The sequence below is a fragment of the Tauraco erythrolophus genome, chromosome 15, assembly GCF_009769465.1.
Source record: "Tauraco erythrolophus isolate bTauEry1 chromosome 15, bTauEry1.pri, whole genome shotgun sequence".
Classification (NCBI taxonomy): domain Eukaryota; kingdom Metazoa; phylum Chordata; class Aves; order Musophagiformes; family Musophagidae; genus Tauraco; species Tauraco erythrolophus.
In genome coordinates this window covers 459,188-476,676 of record NC_141479.1, presented here as the reverse complement: position 1 = coordinate 476,676, position 17,489 = coordinate 459,188, and the positions used below count along the sequence as shown (strand labels likewise).

The following is a 17,489-nucleotide window of genomic DNA, read 5'->3' as shown; positions in this document are numbered from 1 at the left end:
CACACGGTCCAGCTCCATGCTGAAACCTTGAACAGATGAAAGTAAAGCAGCTGGGACACACGATCGACATGAACATTAAGGCCATACAGGTGTCCTGGCTGGCAGCTCTGTGAAGGACCCCTTGGCATCCGTGGAGAAGCCTGCCACTCCTTCTCCCTTGGCACTGCACAAAGAGAAAGGGTTTTCACAGCCAGAATCCAAAACCCACATGGTAAAAAGGAAACGTAGCGGTTGAGGAGCTCCAGCAATTCCTTCATCAGGCATCCCAGGGAAGGATGCACAGACCTCTCCAGAGGAGAATTTCCTACTAAGGGTCCCCCATGCCATGGTGCTCCCTGGAAAACGACTTAGAGGAGACACCTGACCACCCTTCAGACACAGGGAGTCACCATTTGATGGTACTGCAGCCTCACCTCAAGGCCTGTTTCAGAAGCCTGTTTCCATACAACAGAGGATCTCACAGGCTGTGAGGTCCTTCCCAAGGCACAGGCTTGTATCTGAAAGAGGATCCTGCCCTGCTCTTGTTGAGAGGGGCGACGGGGTCCTCCTGTCTCGCTGCTCAGTGTCTGTGACACCTCCTGCTCTCTTAGGCAGGACCTTATCTCAAGGAAAATGAACTCCAGTGTCTTCGCCTGCCCAGTCACGGTTATAAAAGCTGATCTGGCCAGCCAGTCAGCCAAGCCAGGAACTTTCCAGAGCTCCAAATATTTGCCTGCCCCCAGCCAGTGCCAAAGCAGCTCTCCTGCAAAGGGCACCACGATACAGCTGGTGCCTCTTGGAGATGGGCACTGACAGCACAGCCCCAGGGCGCAGTCAGGCTGCTGATACCGAGCTCTGTAGACCTGCCAGGGCCTGGGCTGTGAGCAACAAACACCCCAGCCATGACCTGCATCTCCATCCCAAAGTACCATAAAGTCAATCACTTGAACATGGTCTTCAGGATCTCTCACCTAGGAAGTCAGGAAGCTCATGGATCTATGGGAGGGAGAACTACCAGAGGTGGGCAGCCCCCTGGGCAGTGCTGAGTTGATGCACGATCGTGGCCAGATGCGGGCAGGGAGCTCCCAAGTGGCAGCAGGGCACCGGGACAAGTGCCATAGGAGGAGGGTGGCACGTGCCAAACGGGGCAGCAGCCGTTCTCACCAGGGTGCCCGAGTCATCTGTGGGTGGCTCCAGGGCTGGAGGCTCCTCCAGAACAACAGCTTTGTCTCTCTGGCTGTCTTTTTCCACCTCACACTTCTTGGGGTTGTTTTTACCTCCCTGTGCCTCCCCGGGTTTCAGCAGCAGCGTTCCCTGCTGTAGGAGCGTGGAGTTGGGCTGACAGGGTTTGTTACCGCAGCAGAATCCTGCTGGGTCAGCTCTTGAGATGAAGAGGTTCGCAAAGCTTGGGAGTCCACGAGTGCTCATCGAGCAGGGGAGGCCCTGCTGGAAGCAGCTGGCAGAGACAAGGACTCGTACGTTGCCTACCAAAAGAATTGAGGAGAATGGTCTAAGCAGTGTTTCTTTCTTGCCACCTCAGGTTTCAGATGCAGAAAACATCCTGCAGATTGTTCAGGTTGAAAATATGCAAATCGTTGCCCTGAACATTGACTTTTCTGAAGGTCAGTGGATGCCCCCAGAAGAAAATATTCCGGGTGCAGGTGGGCAACCAAAGCACTGGGGAGGGGACGGGACAGCGTGCGAGCTCGGCACGGACACGTAAAGCACGTATCCAGCGCGCGGCGGGGAGTAAAGCACTGCCACCTCCGAACTCCGATGGGGCAGGTTCACGTGCAAATGGATCTGGGGGCTTTGGAATGACGATTACACGAACAAGCAGTTGGCAGCTCCTGAAAGCTCAACACAAAGTTGTTGGGTCTGTGCTTGGAAGCAAGGAGATGGAAACCGAGCTCCTTAGGTGCTAAACCCTGCAGGTGTTCTCGGAGTGAGAAGAGAAGGGGCAGCAAAGTGGCTGGAGAAAACTTACGAGAACGGAAAGTTGCTGAGAAGGGTTTTGTGCTGCCTGAGAACAGTGAATATGTATCTTGTCACCTGGTGTAGCCTGCAGCAGCTCACAAGTGTTCACCGTTTCTTACTTCGCTCCACAGGTGCAGATGCGAGGGTGGATTTTGGGTTGTCAAAGGTCTCGGATGATGTACAGCAAGTCCTGACTCTGAAGAACAAGGGGAAGTACGAGATTGCGTACAGGTGGGTCCAGCTGCCTGGTCTGTGAATCCATAGTGCCACCATCTGCCGGACCTGCATCCTCCTCCTGTCCATGGCTAGAACCTGTTCCCATCCGGGCTACCTCGTGGGCCACGTAAATGCAAAGCCTGGGCTCTCTAATCTCAAATATTTTAGTAGAGAATCCAGCCGCACACCAGCAGTTCTTCACAGCTCAGCAGGAACCAGGAGAGACCCTGAAATTTAAGCTGCTCACTGCGGAGGTTCATGGCCTTCCTGTGAGGGTCGGCTCGTTTCTCTTTATGAGACTCTTTAAATGAGAGAATGTAAAAATTGGGAGTCGAAGGAAACTTCCAGCACTCTGGATTGTCTGTGCCCTGCTGTGTCAAGATCTGGGATTCCCCAAGCAGAGCTGGACTTTCTCTTTTATTATTTTTTACGGTCCTATGCAAGCCCAGCATCGGCGAGGGAGGCGAGACCATCACCGTCATCCCGGTGAGGGTGTTGGCAAAAGCTGTTCTCAGCAAATACAGCGTTCACCCTGCCTCGTTCATCGACTTCGGTGCCCTAACGAATGGCACCCCCCCCAGGCTGGGGGCTCATCACCACGGGGTGGGACACGGGCTGGGTGTGCCAGGCAGCAGCAGCTGGAGGTCCATCATCTCCCAGCCACGAGCAGAGGCAGGAGCGGCTCAGTCCGTGCTCTGGCTCAGACCTGAAGTCGTGGGGTGAAGAGAGGGGAGCAGCAGGTCCTGTGTCTGGGAGCTGCTGGCCAGCGCCGGTCTGTGAATCCCACAGCCGCGGAACGTCCCTGTTTGAGCTCCCAGTCCATTGATAGGAGATGACCTTGGTTTTCTTCTTCCCCACCCCCTCTCTCCTCTCCCATGGTTTCCCACCATTGTTTCTCCTCTCCTGTTTTACCCCTGGAGGTTGAAGGATCCCAGCTACCACTTTCATCCTTTCCACTCAAACCCCTTCCTCTATGCCACTTGGGACAAGCCTACACCTCCTCCCAGCTTCCTCCTGTCATCCTGGGGCTGCCTTTGGGCCACGGAGTCGTCCTTTGCTGCTCTGGGACTGGGAGCTTGGGCCCGACTGGGGGTCAAGGAGAGGCATACTCCTTCCCCTAGGAGTGTGATGCTCGAGATAAGGCTGTGAGACATCAGCCTCTCCTGGGACTCTTTCTGCAGGCTCGCCTCACTCTAGGCATGTTCACGGTGTACCCGGGCTTTGGCTACATCCCTCCTGGGGGCAAGCAGACGATCACGGTGGATTGCCACACAGAGCTCCTGGGGACGTGAAGGACACCTATACATCAACATCAGCAACAGAGATCCCAAGGACCATCCCCATGGCTTCCCCTCTACCCTGTTTGCCGAGTCCTGCCTCCCAGGTATGCACTCTCCACACGTTCCCATGGCCAGACCTGCTGCTGATCAGCATCTAAACGTACTGCTGGCAGAGAGAGACACCCTAACGCTGAAGTCCCATCTTAAAATCCCGAGAGGTTCCAGTCCTTTTTAAGTCCACTGGTGGGGAGAGGCTGGGAGGGATGAGTGGGAGGATAAAAAGAAAGCAATAGCCTTTAAGACTGAGGGTGACTGAGCTCCATCTTCACAGCCAGCTCCCCCAGCCAAGTTGGGTTTTGCAGCGACCTGGGCAGAAAGGTCTTGTGAGGTCTTCTGAGAGGCCAACAGGGTCCAGATAAATTCAGCAGGAAGGCTTCTCCACCCTCAGCCCTCTCTCTTGTCTGCTCGCAGCATTTGTGACTGATGACATTGAGTGAGTCCATCTTTGAGGAGCATTGTATCTGCAGCAGCATCAACCTCTGCCAGATCCTACAGACAGTGAAAGACAAGGGCGTGTTCATCACAGACGAGAACAAGTTCATCTTCACTAGTGTTCTGGTTGGGCACTGGGCCACAGCTCGCTTCAAGATCTGCAATGTGGGCAAAGTCCCCTGTAACGTGGTCCTCTCTGTCAAACCCATCCGTGGCAAGGTAAGAACAAGAGGCCGTGGCGAGTTGCTCTTCAAAGGCTTCGTGGTAGCCTGCCGTGTTCTCCACATTCATGACACCCTCTTGCCCAGACTAGTCCAGCTCAGTGCAGGTCAGCGTGGGGGAGAGCAGCAGCGCCGGGGTGACAGTTGGGTTGAATTCAGCATGTCTCGAGCAAGGTTTTGGCCTGAACCCTTCTGAACATCTCTGAGAAGCACACTCAGAAGGGGCTTTTCTACTGGAATGATGTGCCAGGGTTCAAAGCAGACCATTTCCTCAGGCTCCCCAGCCTTTTCCTTCTCTTTAAAGGCCAGTTCTACATGATTTGCAGGGTTTTCCATGCAGTCCCCACCTCCCGTGTACGCTGGGATGGCTGGCCAGTGCTCAAAGCAAGCTTTTGCACGCCTGGGCTTTATGGTAGCTCCATGTGCAAGGTCAGCACCACTTTGGAGTCACCCTCTGAGGTGGAAGGAGCCTGTCTAGGGAAGCAGGAAGGAAGATGCTGTCTGGGGCTGTTCCCCATGATGCGTATATGAATAAGACTACCTCATACTGAAGGATGTTTTCTTGGGTTCCTCCAAGCTGAACAGCCCCGTTAGCAGCGACGTTTTCAAGGTGGATCCCGTTCAGATGTGCGTGCCCGGACGCTCCCACACCTTTGCCTCAGTGCCCTTCACTCCGCAAACGATGCAGAACTGCCAGTGCACTTTTGAGGCTTCCCTTGTGAGAGGGAAGAGGTTTCTGTGCCAGCAGGTCAGCTCGCGTTATTTCCTCCTGGGTTATTGTAAAATGAGATGGAGCATCAGCCAGGGAGAACGCGGTGGGTGGCACTGGCTTCATTGCTTGCCAAGTGGGAAATGGGAAATGGGTTAGTACCAGCTGTAACGACTCCTCCTCTGCCTCTCCTGCAGCTCTGCAGCAAACAAAGTGCAAAGCCTGACCTTCACTGTCAGCGGAGATGGGAATCTGCACCCAGTCCTTCACAGTGAGAGAGGGAACCCTCTGCTCCTCTTCAAGAAGGTCTTGCTGGGTGGTTCAGAAAAACTCCCACTGGTCCTGCGTAACGGTGGCACCGTACCTGTCCAGGTGAGGACGTGCGCAGGGAACGCTCTGGTGTGGGAACAAGTGCTTGTCCCATGGAGCAAAGGTGGCAGCAGACATGGCAGAGATGCGCACTACGCTTGCCACTGAACACCAAGTGAAACCCTTTCCTTGTGCTCGGAGCCACTCCGTCACGGGGGAGTAACCCCCTCTGACTTTCTGGAAGATGCTTTGGCAAACCAGTGGGAAGAGTCTCGTTGCTCAGACAGGACCTCTGGGGCAGTTCCATCAGCCCTTCAGCTTTGTCCCTGTCTCCTTTGCAAACACGGCTGCTGTCTTCGCTAGTCTTGACCCTCCCGTGGGTTTTATGCTGGTTACTGTCTTTCCGCGCTGTGCCTTAGTGAACTGCGTGGGAACGCGTCTTTGTAAGCCAACGACTGACTTAGAATCATAGAATCATAGAATCGTTAGGGCTGGAAGGGACCTTCAAAGGTCATCTAGTCCAACCCCCCTGCAAGGAACAGGGATATCTCCAACTAGATCAGGTTGCTCAGGGCCTCATCCAACCGGGCCTTGAACGTCTCCAGGGATGGAGCATCCACCACCTCTCTGGGCAACCTGTTCCAGTGTTCTACAACTCTCATGGTAAAAAATTTTTTCCTAATATCCAACCTGAATCTACCTCCCTCTATTTTAAAACCATTACCCCTTGTCCTATCACAACTGGCCCTCCTGAACAGCCTCTCCCCATCTTTCTTGTAGGCCCCTTTGAGGTACTGGAAGACCGCTATAAGGTCACCCCGGAGCCTCCTCTTCTCCAGGCTGAACAGCCCCAACTCTTTCAGCCTGTCCTCATAGGAAAGGTGCTCCAGCCCTCTTATCATCTTCATGGCCCTCCTCTGGACCCTCTCCAACTGGTCCATGTCCTTCTTATGTTGGGGACTCCAGAACTGGACGCAATACTCCAAGTGAGGTCTCACGAGGGCAGAGTAGAGGGCGAGAATCACCTCCCTTGACCTGCTGGCCACGCTCCTCTTGATGCAGCCCAGGATGCGGTTGGCCTTCTGGGCCACAAGAGCACATTGCCGGCTCATATTGAGCTTCTCGTCCACCAGTACTCCCAAGTCCTTCTCCTCAGGGCTGCTCACGATCCATTCTCTGCCCAGTCTGTATTTGTGCCTGGGATTGCCATGACCCAGATGTAGGACCTTGCACTTGGCCTGGTTAAACTTCATGAGGTTGGTACGGGCCCACCTCTCCAGCCTGTCGAGGTCCCTCTGGATGGCATCCCTCCCTTCCAGCGTGTCAACGGCACCACACAGCTTGGTGTCATCGGCGAACTTGCTGAGGGTGCACTCCATGCCACTGTCCACGTCACCGACAAAGATGTTGAAGAGGGCCGGGCCCAACACGGACCCCTGAGGGACGCCACTCGTGACCGGTCTCCACATGGACATCGAGCCGTTGACCACTACTCTCTGAGTACGGCCATTGAGCCAATTCCTTATCCACCGAGTGGTCCATCCATCAAACCCATGCCTCTCTAGTTAGAGAGAAGAATGTCGTGCGGGACAGTGTCAAAAGCTTTGCACAAGTCCAGGTAGATGACATCCGTTGGTTGACCCTTGTCCACCGATGTTGTCACCCCATCATAAAAGGCCACCAAGTTGGTCAGGCACGATCTGCCTTTGGTGAAGCCATGTTGGCTGTCACCCACCACCTCCTTGCTCTCCATGTGCCTTAGCATGGTTCCCAGGAGAATCTGCTCCATGACCTTGCCAGGCACAGAGGTGAGGCTGACCGGCCTGTAGTTGCCCGGGTCCTCCTTGTTCCCCTTTTTAAAAATGTGCTTTCCAGGAAAGGTGTTCCTCTTGGAAATGTGATCTTCTGAGCACCCTGTCCTTTTCAGCTAAACACAGCACAAGAAAGGTGGTGGGATGTTTTTTCCCTGTCTCTTTTCTCACATTTTAGTTCTCATGTGGGAATGCGTGACGTCCTAGTTACACTCGATGGTATTTAATCACATTTTCCTACATTTTGATTAAACTCAGTTGTAGTTTAATTCCATTCTGCTCATTACTTTTAGTACTTTCTGTGCTGTTGGGTTATATTTTAGTGATATCCCAATGCCTCTGACCACTTTTTTCTCTGACCACATAAGGGCGAGCAAACAGCGCTGCGTGAACTTGAAAGAACAAAAGGCAACACAAAACAGCGCTGGGTGCCGCACGCACCCAATTACACCCCCCGTGCGCACCCCTGTGCGCTTCCGGTCCCGGGTTTTTATTTCCCAGCTATTACATATTAATGAAGGGGTAAGTCCATGCAAATGACGCACATCCCCTCCTGCGCATGCTCCCTTTGTTTCTTGGGGTCTTCCCGACTTCGGTTGGGTGGTCGTGGGATGAAGTCAGTGGTCTTCCTCGGCTCGTCCTGAGGGTGACCCCAAAGCTCTACGCATGCGCTTTACAGAACTTCTCCTGCTCAGAACTAGACGGTCAGCAACAACATTCCCGCATGCGCTTTACAGGCTGCTGCCCGCCCGGCACCGTGCGGCTGGCACACCAGAATACCAGGCGGCCCCTTTAAGAGATGGGAACCACGCACACACGTGCGGTCCTGCCTCCCCAAACCTGCGGCTGTGCAAGGAGAGAGGACAAAATGGTTAAAGGTCACCTGCACAGAGAAGATCACACTTCGCTGGGCTGCCCCGGTGTTGCTCCATATTGACACGAATCAAATGTACATATATCACAATTCCCCATCTTCTTTTTTATGGAATTGATTCGTGTTTCTGTTTCCAATCGGGTCAGCACTTGCCGAATTGGTATTAATTTTGGATCTTCTTTTGGTTTTATTACCATTAAGGAATGGATCTTCTCCTTTCCCGGTTCTGGATCAGCAGGTACTGCGGATACCTGCACTCCTTGCACAACTGAATGTATCAGTCTAGTAAAACAAGCAAGGGGGGCAAGAACAAGCAGCGAACTAAGGGCAACCTGCGGCCTTCTAGCAGTGGCCGAGCTGCAGAGCTCCTCGCCAAAGAACGTGGAACAGTGCCTGGCTTTATTGGCTTTGGAACATCTCAGAGTGATCTGGGGTATGTTCCTGCAGTTCAAGGAGCAGAGGAAATAGACAGCCTTGTGGATGCTGATTTTCGAATGGTGTTGCGAAAACTTTCAAAAAGGGGTATCACAACAAAATTAAAAGCTATGCAAGAATTTGGGACAATGTGCAAGGAAAGAGAAGCAGAAGTTGTTAAAGGTGTTCTTCCTTACTGGCCAAGAATTTATTGTAAAATCTCTCTAGATCATGATCGCCATGTTCGAGAAGCAACTCAGCAATCTTTTGAGCAACTGATTCTTAAAGTGAAGAAACACTTGGCTCCTTACTTAAAAAGTATCATGGGATACTGGCTGATTGCTCAATGTGACACTTACTCCCCTGCTGCTTCTGCTGCAAAACTAGCTTTTGAAAAAGCTTTTTCTTCAAGCAAACAACCTAAAGCCTTTGTGAGCAACACACGTTCATCAGCATCTTCCCAGCTGCAGCAGGAGTGTTCCTCCCTGCCCCTCTGTGCCTTCCAGACCCCCCTACCCTTGCTCTGACACTTGTGCTCGGCGCAGGAGCTGAGCCTGGCTGCGGGGAGAGCCGCGTGGTGGGTCAGGACTAGGATGGGGACATCGGGGCACCCCAGAGCCTCCTCTCCACCACACATGACAAGCAGAACCCAGTTCTGTAGGCCACAGGGAGCAGGACTCAGCGCTGTCCTTAACGCTGAGCACCGAGGCTGCGCTGGGACGTGACGCAGCGCCCAGAAATTTTCCCAGGTGCTGTAACAGTCACCTCTGCTGTTAGATCCTGGACGTGGTTTGGGAATGAACACTGGCCAGAAACGGGGCTCCTGGGCTGGGTGCCCTCTCCTGCGTGCCAAACGTTGCACTGGCATTTTGCTTTTGAGGCTTTCTCCCCTCTGCAGACACCAGTTGACTCTCAGCAATTGCAGACATCTGCCTTGTTTTGTTGCGTCTCCAAGGGGCCACCATGAAACTGGGTCTTCCAGGCCCCCTTCCTGAAAAAACTCAGGCTTTGGATCTTCTAGTTCTGATAAGAAGCATGTTTTGGGGTTTTAACCCTGTGATCCCCTGAGCCAGCAGCCCTAAGCGTGCAAGGTCTCTTCTCTGTGTCCCTGTAGTGACAGAGCCCACCACGCGTGGTCTGTGCAAGGCCACCACGAGCAGCAAAGCACACCAGCAGCGCTGCAGGTGGCGTTTGAGCCCACCGTGGAGGGCAGCAAGAAGCTTACACAGCGAGCCGTGTTTTGCAGGAGCCGTGTTTTGCTCTACCGGCTCCGAAACCCCGTGTCCCGTCCCGCTGCACACAAGGTTTTCCTCTTCTCACCCTCAGAGTTGTCATTAGCACATGGCCAGTCGCACACTCGCTGAGAGCAAAACTCGATCAGCCATCAGTGCAGCAGCACTTAATCAATGGAGAACCGTTCAGTCAATGAACCCAAACGACATTCGCGCGTCAACTTTTTCACGCTCCCCTACAGCCCGCCTCGGGGTGTTTGCAGACTGGATTGTTGAGGGGGTGCTGTGTGGCCAGGGGGACTGTAGGAGTGTTTTAGGGTGGGAAGCTTCTGGGGTAGTGCTGGAGGGCTCTCAGCTGTTGGGGACAGTCCCCCAAGTGAGCTGTTCCCCTCGTGCAGCAGGGCTCTGACCCAGAGAGAAGGAGTTGAAGCACGGGAGGGTGCAGGGCTGCCTTCCAGCGCTGTGTGAGCACACCAGGGACCGATTTCCCCTGTCCCAGGCCCTGCCTTCCCCGTCTCTGCCTGACCCCGTGGCTTTTCCCTTCATTCCTCCCAGGCTGATCTTATCCTTGAGTACCTGCCCTTGAAAGTGGGTGAGAGCACCGGGTGCCTGGTGTTACAGAGCAACAACTTGGGCACTTTATCCTACAACCTGCACCTGAAAGCCACCACGAGCAGACCGGAAAAGCCCCTCTGCACCATGCTGGGCTCTAGCCAGACCATCACCACCAAAATCATGAATTACGCCTGGCAGAAGACTGGCTATCTCTTCCAGGTGAGTCCAGCCTGCCCTGGGCTCTTGTGGGGGCACGGCTCAGCTGGCCAGCATCGGCCCTCTCCATCGAGGGATCCTGCCCCTCTAGCTTGGCCTGGCATAGGCAGGGTGGCCATGTGCACCTGGGGGTCTTCCCACCGACACTGGATCTGTCTCCAGTGGAACTGTCCTTACTGGCAGACCCCTCTCTGCTGCCCTCGTGGGAACTGCTCTTGCAGGTCCTACGGTGCCTGAACTTCCCCCTGAGCCCCCAGCTCTGGCAGTCGGGTCTCTCGGGGTTTAGTGCAGGGTTGTCCCTGCTCGGCACGTTTGGACAGTCCTTGTGGGCACTCACCAGGGGTGTGGTGCGGGTGGGCCAGGTGCAGTGCCAGGCAAAGGACAGCACGATGACAGAGGACCTGGGTTTCTTCCCAAGCTGCCGGCTCTGCTTTCGTTGACCCCCCTCCCCTCCACGGTCTCTTCTCTCCCCTTGCAGACCGACTGTGCCGACTTCCAGACGGAGAAGACCATCAGCGTGGCCTCCGCTGGCCCGCGGGGCTCGGAGGTGAGCATGGAAGTGACCTACGAGCCCTGCCAGCTGGGCGAAGCCAAAGCCACGCTGCAGCTCAGCTCCCCGCTCGGCGGCGAGTACCGCATCCCTCTGCTGGGCTGCGCCCTCCCGCCACCACCGCAGGGCCCGGTGCTCATCAAGCCTGGCGGCACCGTCTCCATCCCCTTCCGAAACATCTTCCTGCACCCCGCGGCCTTCCGGTGCACGGTGGAGCATCCGGCCTTCACCGTCAGGGCCCCCCAGAGCTTCCGCCTGGGTGTGGGGCAGTTCTGAGCCCCTCTTTGGGTTAAACCCCGAGTGCTGCGGTGGTTAAAGAGAACAAGATTTTACAGCCTTAACTGTCATTAACTGAATCAGCAGCATCTGAAAGTGCTTCCAGCTTGTTTAAATCCTCCCTGAAGGTGGAGGGAGGTTGTCCTGTATCCCCACCTGCACAGGTGGGGGTCATACCGCGGGGACCTGAGGGGTCTGGGGAGGGGGTTACCCCGAGGGGAATGGGGGTTCCGGGGGAAGGGGTCACCCCGGAGGTCCGGGGCACCAGGGGGCTGCACTCCGGGGCTCTGTGAGCCCGGGAGCCCGGGGAAGGGGCTCAGGTGGCCCGGTGACTGTGTCAGGGGGCAGTGCCCAGGCAGGAGAGTCTCTCCCCCAAAGCCACGCCATGTCTCCCGTCCCCGTCCCGCCGGTACTGAGGTTCGTCTCTGAGCCCGTCAGGTTCTGGACCGAGTATGGGGGACAGGAGGGCAGCGGGCATGACCACTGCATCTACGGCATCGAGTGAGGAGGGACCTGCTGCCTCTCAGCTCAGGTACTGTTTTGTGCTCTGGCTGGTAGCGCCAGGGGACAACCCCGGAAGGCACATCCCGTGGCTAGCAACGAGCCAAGCTCACAAGCCCCTCCAGCAGCACCCCACAGCTTTGCCCACCGCCTGCAGGCCATGTTAGCCCGGACGGCGCTTCACCAACAAACCGTTAAGACCCAGTAAAAGAGTTTTTCTGCCAGATCCCCTAGCGCAGGTGCTCCCCTGTGGATCAAGCCAAGGATTTGTCCTCCCGGACCCTGGCGCTGCCAGGGTTAATCCCTGCGAGCGTGCCGGCGCCTCTGCACCGGGGCCCTGCTCCTTGCCAGTATGCTCACAAACTGCATGCACCCTGCCAGTATGCTCACAAAAGGAGGAAGATGAGAAGAAACCAGCAGATTTGCCTCATGTGCCATGAAAGACTGAAGCAAAGAAGGCATTGAGTACCTCAGCCTTTTCTTCATCCTCTGTCACTGTTTCTCCCCTTGCATTTAGCAAGGGGTGGAGATTCTCCCCAACCCTTCTTTCACTGTTAAGGTATTTGTAGAAACTTTTCTTATTGTCTTTTCTGTTGGCTGCCAGATTAAGCTCCAGCTGGGCTTTTGCCTTTCTAATTTTCTCCCTGCATCGTCTCACTGAATCCTTGTAGCTTTCGTGAGTGACTTGCCCCTCCTTCCATAGGTCATAGTCTTTTTTTTCTTGAGCTCTAGCCAGAGCTCTCTGTTCAGCCAGGCTGGCCTCCTGCCCTTCCGGCTCGTCTCGCAGTTCACTGGGACAGCCTGCTCCTGGGATCTGAAGATTTTCCTCTTGAGAATTGTCCAAGCTTCCTGGACCCTTTTGCCATTCAGGACCAACTCCCAAGGGACCCTTCCAACCAGTCTCCTAAGAAGGTTGAAGTCTGCCCTCGGAAGTCCAAGGCAGCAGTTCTGCTGACCCCTCTCCCTACTGCTTCTGTGACTGAGAATTCTATTATTTCATGGTCACTATGACCAAGACAGCCTCCAACCTTAGCACCGTCTATGAGTCCTTCCCTGTTGGTAAGCAGCAGGTCCAGCAGGGAGCCTTCCCTGGTTGGTTCCCAGTAATCGATCTCCCGCTCACACCCCCTGATGCTCCTCAGGCTGCCCACCTCCCCTTGGAGCTCTGTCACTAGCCGGAGGAGTTCCTCTACCCGGGCACATCTCCCACAGGAACGCTCGCCCCCGCCATGCTGTACCGGTGCCGTATCGGGGCACCCCCTGCAGCCCGACGCCCGGGTGGCTGCGTGACTGCCGGGCACCGCTGCTGGCGCAGCTGCGTCGGGCACGGCGGGCGCAGCTCTCGGCGGGGCAGCAGGGCTGTGCCGAGCGGGCACCGCCCCTCACGGACCGGGGCGGGCAGCGCCTCAGCGCCCCGCGCCCTCCTCCCGCCGCGCCGCGCCCTGGGCGGGTCTTTTGGGGGGGGCGGGCGGGAGCGCCGTTGCTGTGGCAACGCTCAGGGCACGTCAGCGCCTCCCGCGAGCGCTGCCGCCGCCTGCGGGGGGGCGGGGCTGAGTGTGTCTCTTCCCGCCCTCGGCGGCTCCCGCCTCCCGAGAGCAGCCCGCGCGCGCCGGGATGTGCCGCTCCGCCGCGGGCCGGGCCGGCCCCGGCGCAGCTCCGCGGGCGCCGGCCCCAGCCCGAGGGCGCCAGCCTTGCTCGGTGCCCTCAGAACCCTCCTCGCAAGGGCCGCGGCAGCCGCGGGGCAGAAAGGGCAGGAGAAGCAAAGAACCCGACCAAGGAGTGACGCTACGCGTGTCCGTGCTGAACCTTCTTAACAGGCTCGTTCACGGTGACGAACCATTCACAGGGGACCTGGCACTGACTGTGGAGCTGGGCAGTTTCTTCCTGGCACTGCCCACACTGGGCAGCGGAGAACTCCACTCTGTCCCTGGAAAGGCTGAGAGATGGCACAGCCACGTTGGCACGGAGGTGGACACAGAACGTAGGGCCTCTTGCTACCTGGTGAAGGACAAGGACAGAGCATCCAGCTGAGAACCCAGGCGACATCTGCTGCTGTCCCCAACCTGTCACCTGCCCCGAAAAGTGGTGCAGGCACAGGGAGGTGAGGGAGCATGCGGTACCTTGATGGGCAGGAGTACATCCACCTCTCCCAGTGGTCCCGGTCTCTTCTGCTGGTCCCGGTAGTACTCCAGCAGCTCTGGGGGCAGCTTCTCACCCGGGGCTCGCAGAGGCAGCAACAAGGTGTTCTGACAATCGTACTCCTTCAGCATCCGCAGGATCTGTGCTCATAGGGAAGAAAAACCATATACAGGATGTGTTTCTTGAACTTCATCACATGAACAGACTCCCCAACCAACCTGTCTTCTCCCTCGTTCCTTCCTCCCAACAACACAGCCTATCCAAGCCCCTCCACAGCCTGCCAGCAGAGCAGGCTAACCTTGAGCTGCCACCAAGCTTTGCCCTGGGCACTGTCCCCATCTCCCCAGCACAAGCCTGGGAATGCTAGAGCGCTGGGAAGCTACTGGAGCACGCACACGGGGACCAGACCTTCCCTCTCACCTGCTCCTCAGCAAGGTACTGCTGGTTGAACTCCAGCGAGTAAAACTCGATGGGGAACTCGCACGGGTTCTTCACCACCACTGTTCCCTCCGCCCCACGGCTGTACGGCAGCGACGGTCCCAGATTGAGCACTGGTGGACTGAACTCCAGCTGTGGCTCTAGCCCAAGTCCCAAGACCTGCAGCTGGAGGTGCTGGTTGCTCTGGTGAACGTTAATCTTCAGTTCACTTTTGTCTGACCTCTGTAAAGAGAGATGCGCAGAAAGCCCCTCCATGAAGTCCCAGGTCCCAGGGCCTCAAATTCCACGCTCAGCCCCAAGGTCAGGGTGTTACTGGCGCCTCTAAGGCGAATGGAAACGGGTGTTTCCTTACAGCAGGGGCCAGAGCATCTGAACCTTGGCTCCGAGTAACGGGTGTCAGTCCTGGTGTGAAGTGTAACTGGATGTTTGGGCATCAGATGGATCTAAAATGGTCTATCAGATGTTCTCACCCAGTCGTGAGGGAGCGCAGCGCTCATGAGAAAGGCCCTCGGGGCTGTGCTGCCCAGAGGCAGCCCTGGCACTGCTGCATCGTGCCAACAGCGGCCACGGGAAGAGGCAGAGGAGCTCTCACCAGTTAGAAATAAGGGTCCTCTGCTCTGCTCAGCGCTTGGCTCTGCTCACAGCCACACGCCAGGTGGTCACATCGCCACTACTACGGGCCAGAGCCACCGGGCCTGCCGGCAGCGCAGCGCTGCAGCCGAAGGCAGCACGTCAAAGACACAGGGCTTGGCCTTCAACTCCTGGAGCCACTTCCAACACGTGTGCTGGTTTTAGCTGGGACAGAGTTGGCTCTTCTTTTTAGCAGCGAGAAGAGCTCCGTGTTTTGGGTTCACTCAGAGGCTCGCTCCAAGAACAATGCCGACAGCAAGTTGGTGTTTGTGGTTGGACGTGAGACTCCAAGGGCTTTTCCGTGTGCCGGAGTGCAGAAGCACGGCGGGATAAGGGGGGAGCATGGCTGGGACAAGGGGGACACGATTCCCCTTGTGATTTGTGGTGGGACTTAAGATTGAGGCCAAACTGGCCAATCAGTATTCCATATCATGCAGTGTCATGCCCAGTATAAAGTGCGGGGCAGCCGGACAGACGGGCTTTGGCGCTTTGGCTCTTTCGCCGCTTTTGCTCTTTTGCACTTGCTGCGCTGTTGCTCTGTTGTTTTTCTTTCTTTTTCTCTCTCTCCCAGCACTCCCACTCTCGGAGTACACACTCTCTCTCTCTCTCTCTCTCTCTCTCTCTCTCTCTCTCTCTCTCTCTCTCTCTCTCTCTCTCTCTCTCTCTCTCTCTCTCTCTCTCTCTCTCTCTCTCTCTCTCTCTCTCTCTCTCTCCCTGCCCCTCTCTATTTCGGGGCCTCGCGTTCGTCCGGGATTGCAGCTTTGGGACGAGACGGGCTGCGGATACGAGGGGGTGCTGAGCACCTCCCCTGTGTATTAAATCATCTGTATTAAATTGTTCTTATCTCAACCCACGGGTTTCCCGTTTATCCTTTAATTCTCTCCCTCATCCCTGGGGCTGGGGGGAGGGTGAGTCAACGACTGTGGTGGGGCAGTTTGGTTGCCAGAGCGGCCTAACCCACAACAGCATGTGTGCTGGTAAATGTTTGTCCACCTGAGCAAAAAAAGTAAATTGGGTGAGGTCTCCTTGGTCTGCGAGGACAGACCCTCGGCTCCCACAGTGCTCTGAGACACCGGCACGGCGCTGAGAGCACCCACATCCAAACCAGCCGCAGCCACCCTTGGCCTAGAACTGGAGGGAGAACATGTAGGCAGGGCAGGCAGATGGGGAGGCACCATCCTCAGGGAGGTGAGGGAGCATGCGGTACCTTGATGGGCAGGAGTACATCCACCCCTCCCAGTGGCAGGTTGGCACTCTGCGGGTCGAAGCACACTTCCAACGTCTTCGTCTCGCAGTAGAGCAGGTGCCTCACACGGTCCAGCTCCATGCTGAAACCTTGAACAGATGAAAGTAAAGCAGCTGGGACACACGATCGACATGAACATTAAGGCCATACAGGTGTCCTGGCTGGCAGCTCTGTGAAGGACCCCTTGGCATCCGTGGAGAAGCCTGCCACTCCTTCTCCCTTGGCACTGCACAAAGAGAAAGGGTTTTCACAGCCAGAATCCAAAACCCACATGGTAAAAAGGAAACGTATCGGTTGAGGAGCTCCAGCAATTCCTTCATCAGGCATCCCAGGGAAGGATGCACAGACCTCAGGAAGCTCATGGATCTACGGGAGGGAGAACTACCAGAGGTGGGCAGCCCCCTGGGCAGTGCTGAGTTGATGCACGATCGTGGCCAGATGCGGGCAGGGAGCTCCCAAGTGGCAGCAGGGCACCGGGACAAGTGCCATAGGAGGAGGGTGGCACGTGCCAAACGGGGCAGCAGCCGTTCTCACCAGGGTGCCCGAGTCATCTGTGGGTGGCTCCAGGGCTGGAGGCTCCTCCAGAACAACAGCTTTGGCTCTCTGGCTGTCTTTTTCCACCTTGTTGCGACGGAGGGAAGACCAGGACGCTCAATATGAGTGATTAGCAGGCTTTGTCTTTATTGCCAGGCGATAACATTTTTATAATCATTTTAATTAGTTCATACATATTGCAAAAGGAAAGCTCATGATTGGTTAACATATTTAAAAGTCAACCCCGCCCCTGGCTCCCCATCTGTGTTTACCCTCTTCCTCTTTTCTCATGCCTGTCTGGCCAGAAGCATCGTGTTGTCTTGTAATACTCAAGTCAAGGACAGGACGTTCCTGCCACATCAGCAGTTAAACTAGCTGAGTGCTTTGTTTCGCAAGATCTTCTTCAGCTAGCTGGCTTATGTCTACGTGGCCCTTCTCAGTTAGCCATTCTCCCACAATTCCCCCGTTTTTATTTCGTGCTGGGTTAAGGCTGCCATTAAGTATTGGTCTCCACATAGGATGGTTAGATCAATAGGCAGGTCCTCAAGGCGTCGATGGGTAGAGCGGGTGGTAATTAGAGTTGCTATCTGTTGCAGGACTATGTTTTGCTGTGCAGTGAGCTGAACAGGTGCTGCAGGGTCAGTTCCTTTTAACAGCGGGCGTAGTTGGTTTAGCAACTCGTTAGGAATACCAACTGCTGGTCTTAGCCATTGCAGGTCGCCCAATAATCGTTGGGCATCATTAAGTGTTCGAATGTCCATGTGTATTGACAGCTTCTGCGGTTGAATCATAGTATCAGTGATTTGCCAGCCTAAGTACTTCCACGGGCTGCTTTCCTGCACCTTTTCTGGAGCTATTACTAAGACCATTTTCCTGAGTTGCTTGGTTAG

General features: G+C 55.7%; 1 protein-coding gene across 1 annotated transcript; it reads right to left on the bottom strand.

Annotated features, from left to right (window-relative positions):
- Positions 1-13,397: 13,397 nt before the first annotated feature.
- Positions 13,398-16,633, bottom strand: LOC147527709 (axonemal central pair apparatus protein HYDIN-like). Its single transcript, XM_086621231.1, has 5 exons — positions 16,600-16,633; positions 16,027-16,154; positions 14,172-14,411; positions 13,733-13,891; positions 13,398-13,610 (listed from the first exon to the last, which is right to left on the bottom strand). Exons 2-5 carry the CDS (start codon positions 16,144-16,146, stop codon positions 13,398-13,400), a joined length of 732 nt encoding a protein of 243 aa, XP_086477357.1. The 5' UTR covers positions 16,147-16,154; positions 16,600-16,633.
- Between the last annotated feature and the right edge of the window lie 856 nt (positions 16,634-17,489).

Bases quoted from the DNA above. Each gene is read 5' to 3' on its own strand.
- LOC147527709 (XM_086621231.1), bottom strand. From the start codon at position 16,146: ATGGAGCTGGACCGTGTGAGGCACCTGCTCTACTGCGAGACGAAGACG. The intron at 13,892-14,171 runs GTGAGAGGGAAG...CTATGAGCACAG, and splicing joins AGTACCTTGCTGAGGAGCAG to ATCCTGCGGATGCTGAAGGA. The intron at 13,611-13,732 runs GTACCGCATGCT...GTCCTTCACCAG, and splicing joins ATGTACTCCTGCCCATCAAG to GTAGCAAGAGGCCCTACGTT.